Below are 4,848 nucleotides of genomic sequence, written 5' to 3' on the forward strand. Positions count from 1 at the left end.
GGATTTGAAGGAGCGGATAAGCCGTGTGCGATGCCGGGTTCATGTGGGACACGCGTCGCTAGGACGAGGCGACTCACGCGTCGCTGCTATCAGCCGGTTGAAAATAAACCATTTCCTAAATCAACTGCATTGCTGTCAAATGCACACCATCTACTAGTATATTCTTAGGACGTCGTAATGATATTGTTCATTTAAGAAGTTGTGTAAACATATGCACGCATTTTGGAGAAAACTCAAGTGCGCCGCTGGCTAGGAATAACGTATAATCTAGCATTAGACATGAGAACATTTTACACCAAGCAACAATAACAAATTTATCACGTACAAGGATCAATCACTTACGAGTTACGGCCAATCAACTAGTACTATAACAACTACCAAGGGGTGTATGCACGTACTATTCGGGACGCGTACAAGTTTGACGGCATGCCATCGAGTGAGCTTGCGTCGGTGCGTCTTGTCAGATGCGGTGCTAACTTAGCGCTAGCCGCGGCACTGGTACGCACGCACGCATCCCCGGCCGGTGTACGGCTGCCCCGCGCCCCCGCACTGCCCGGTGCATGCCGGCCTGTTAGGGTCGAAGACCGAGTTGCCGAGGCTGGCGAGCACGCGACGGTGCACCACCGGTGTGAGCTTCTGCGGCGCCGTAGCCGCGTCGACTCTGTAGGCGGTGCCCATGCTGCCGGCTAGCCCAGGCTCAGCACTGGTGTCGCCGGCGGCTGGACTGGCTGCGAGCACTGCAATCACAGTGCCGGTGAGCAGCACTCCAACTACAAGCAGAGAGACGCGCGCCTGATCTCTGTCCATATTTCCTGCGAACCCCGCTACGACCACGGACTTATAAATGGGAGCACAGCTTATATAAATGAATGGTAGTTGTGCAGTGTGGCACACCCGTCTCCCCGACTGGATCCAGCAGGCTCGATTTATTGGTGCAACTTTTGGTCCAAAGATACCTGAAACAGATCATCAGCTAACCAATTTTCACTGCAAATTATGGGGCACACACTTTTGGAACCTTCTCTTCCAACCGGTCTAGGAGATAACGAAAACTGATTCAATTTACGACATCCCACATATAATTTGCGGAACTGCACAGTCGAGCATCGGGCGTGCATCGTAAAGGTTTTTTTAAGGGTAAACACTCCACTTTATTTAAGTACTCCCTCTGTTTTTTTAGTCTGCATATAAGTTTGGTCAAAGTTAAGTGTTGTAAAGTTTGACCAACTTTTTAGCAAAAAATATCAACATCTACAAAATTAAAGTTATATATTATGAAAATTAATTTCATGATGCATATAATAATATTGATTTCATAGTATGAATATTAATATTTTTTCCTACAAAGTTAGTCAAATTTTACATAGTTTGACTTTGACTAAATTTTATATGCAAACTAAAAAGAAACGGAGAAAGTATTAAAGTCCAGAATTCATCCGCAATTACATCTAGAATAAAGTCTGGAGGAACCATAAGGACGCGGATTTGTAGCACATAAGTGCTCCACCCACTGAAATCTTACCCGGCCGTTACTCTCCCCAGATCGAGCCATTAAATGACTGAATCATTTTTCGCGAGATAGATACATTGGATATACAGCAAAGTTATACCTGAAAGCGGGCCTATGGATTTATTGACATGTGCAGTGAAGCCGAGACTGCTGGAAGTGTTTTTAGGATGGTCACAATGGGCAAGAACATAGTCTAGTAACTTACACACTTACAATGGACAAGAACATAGTCTAGTAACTTACACACTTCCCTAAACTATGTTACTACCTCTACAGTGGGTAGGAACATCTATGTAGTGTCATGCAACAATGTATTTATTAAGTTATAGACTCATTGTTTCTTGGAGTGTGTGATGTTCCGATAACTTAGCTAATTAGTACCACAAGCACCTCTTTTTTCATTAAATATGTGACACATAAACAAAGTTGTATTGGAGTGTGTGATGTTACTCCTAAGTTTCTCCCCATTGTGACCAGCCTTAGATGACCTGGTTACAATCAATCATGGCATTGAATATTGCAATGTACTACTTCCGTGTGAAATTGTGGAGAGATTGGTGCCGGCATAAAGATTAAAATTTGGAAACAATAGTGTTTAGCACTGACAATGTATTTCATCTACAACACACTTCTGTAAACCAAGGATTACATGAGCCAGTAATATAGACCTGACAGTACACCGCGTGAACAACACATTTGCAAATTGCAGGGGGCAAGCTTACCGAGAAGGTTAGTGTATAAAGCTTCGTGGATCGTTAATTAGCTATGCCTCGACCCTAAAACTGACAATACATTACCAACTACAGACAACATAGGTTCAGTGAACAAGTGAACGAAAGAGAAGCTTATATCAGTGATCATGCTTCCTGGGTAGTTAATTAGCCACTGTACGGAATTAACACTGCAAATTGGCATTGACAACTACATGAAAGAACAGCCAAGTCGGAGCTGGCAAGAAAATTCACTGCCATATCTTCATTAGCTGGAAACAACTCCCTTCATCAGACCCATCCATGCACAAAAAAATACTGCCCATACATGATTCACAATAATTAACTTGACAGTGAACCTTGACACACTGATTTCAGATAACATAGTTTGTCAGCAAATACATTCGAAGACGGTAGATCCATCAACAAATTTACAACTTTGACAGTGATAATACTTGATGAGATTATTCTGTGATGCAACAAAAAGTAACTATAATTACATATCCATCAACAACTCATTGATCGAGCAATATAACTACTCGAAAAAGCACTTTGTGGAATTTCACTGATAAAAATGCACTGATTAATAACCAAAATTTCAAATAAGAAGAGGACAATTCACCCCAAAATCTAAGATGCCCAAATTTTGAAGGTGAAAATTGCAAATCACAGTCATGAGAAAACTACTAATTTCTCAGATTTGTCACCGTAAAAAAAACAGATTTGAACACCACAAATCTAATCTTCTACAAAAAAAAAGTCCAGGGAACTTTTTAGAGAGAAATAAGAGGAAATAAAATGACTTGGAGAAGAGTTCGCCGCAACAATCTTATCTCCTAAAAAGAATTCCAGGAAACCTCCATAGAAAAATCGAGGAAAGAGATACAGTTTTCAGAGAGAAAAAACAAGGAAAGAAATATTTCAGAGAGAAAAAACGAGGAAACAAAATGACTTGGTGAAGAGCTCGTCGGATTGGTCCTTGCCTGGTCGCCGGCCTTCATCCCCGAAGTCTCAGCCCGTGCCAGATCTGTAGTGACAGCTCGTCGCCGTCATGCTTCCACATTACTTGGACTCATCGACGACCGTGTGGGAGGTGGCGTGGGAGGTCGGATCCATCGGTGGATGGGGGCGATGTGGCAGCAGAGCTTCGTCCCGAGGACCGGCGACGCATGGGTGGCATTGGAGGCAGTGCCAGGTCTACAGGAGGCAGGGGGGAGCTGCGGTTAGCCCCGTGGGTCGAGAAGGGGCACGGCGGCGCGGGCCGGAGCACGGTCGTTGCTCGCTGGGACGGAGGAAAGCAGAGGGATTGTGGTGTGGTGGTGTGGGCGTGGGCGTGGGGAGGAGATAACGATGGGAATGACTACAGCAAGGGGAGCAGAGAAACAGTGCAAGGCGGCTGCAAAAATTAACACGGAACGGGCAGTTAATGCGGTGGGTTCAGCTCGTACAAGGGGGCATGCATATACCAGATGTTTTAGAACCAGTACTCCAACGATACAAAACTAAATACATCGCATTAAACACTATTGATCCGAATCTACATGCATAGCGACGGTACTGATGTAGGTGGGGGAGCACCTAGGTGCTCCTGTGTAATTTCTGAAACCATAAGCCATACATTACTTATTTCATCCCCTACGCCTACATAAGCTAGCTTATGTACCGCCTGATTCGCCGAGCGTTGCACTCATGTTACCTTCGCGTCTTCAAAAGACCTGATCATTTCCTTCATCTCCCTAATCCAAGGCCCAACTCCGCTCGGGTTTCTACCTGATTCATTGATCATTTTCACGGCGGCCCGACAGTCCAACTCCAGGTATACCTTACTGACATTGCACTCCCGTGCCAGTTGCAGCGCTTTCTTGCTTGCAAGGATCTCAGCGGCCTCCGGATCAGAAACCTAAGGAAAGTAGTAGCATGCTCCAGCTATATATGCTCCGTTCTGATCCCGTAGAACTACTCCCCCTCCCTTTTCTCCAGCTCTTGTCGTGGCTCCGTCCGTATTGATCTTCACCCAGCCCGCCTCAGGAGGTTCCCATCGTTGATGCATTATCACTTTGGGGGGTCTAGGTGCTGCAGCGTGCACTTCATTCCATTCCTTCACATGCATCAGCACGGTCGTCATTATTGCATGTGGTTCTGCAATCCTTTTGCCATCTCTAGCTTCGTTCCTTGCCAGCCATAGCCCATACACAACTTGGATAAACAGCTCCTTCTCCTCTTCTGCAGCACCTGCGAACCATCCTAACAGCCAGTTCGATAGCTCACTCTGGGACCTAGTCATCTCTGGTGGGTTTGCCACCATAGCTCCCGTTTCCGAGCGCAACAGCTGCCAAAAGAGTGATGAGTGTGGGCACGTCCAGAATTGATGTCGTATTGTCTCCTCCCTCCCGCACGCCACACAAAACACCCTTGATTTAATTCTTCGTCGATGTAGTTCCAAGCCCACGACCAGTCCATTCCTTAGCAATCTCCAGACATGAACTTTGGCTTTCTCCGGAGCTGAGGTATCCCAAAGCGCCATGAAGCCCTTGTGTTTACTCATAGATGTCAAGGGTTCCGGCCATCCGGACCTCAACTTATTCATGGACATTTTCAGATGATACGCTGATCTTACTGTAAACACGC

The 4,848-nt window shown here is 45.5% G+C and overlaps 1 protein-coding gene across 1 annotated transcript; it reads right to left on the minus strand.

The window, feature by feature from the left end:
- Positions 1-224: 224 nt before the first annotated feature.
- On the minus strand, positions 225-1,185 carry LOC125541710 (uncharacterized). Its single transcript, XM_048705054.2, has one exon. The coding sequence runs from the start codon at positions 805-807 to the stop codon at positions 484-486; it is 324 nt and encodes a 107-aa protein (XP_048561011.2). The 5' UTR covers positions 808-1,185; the 3' UTR covers positions 225-483.
- Between the last annotated feature and the right edge of the window lie 3,663 nt (positions 1,186-4,848).

Source organism: Triticum urartu, chromosome 2A (assembly GCF_056163025.1).
Source record: "Triticum urartu cultivar PI428250 chromosome 2A, HENAU_Tu73, whole genome shotgun sequence".
NCBI classification, from domain to species: Eukaryota; Viridiplantae; Streptophyta; class Magnoliopsida; order Poales; family Poaceae; genus Triticum; species Triticum urartu.

Excerpts from the sequence above, each read along its gene's own strand:
- LOC125541710 (XM_048705054.2), bottom strand. The coding sequence starts at position 807 with ATGGACAGAGATCAGGCGCGCGTCTCTCTGCTTGTAGTTGGAGTGCTG.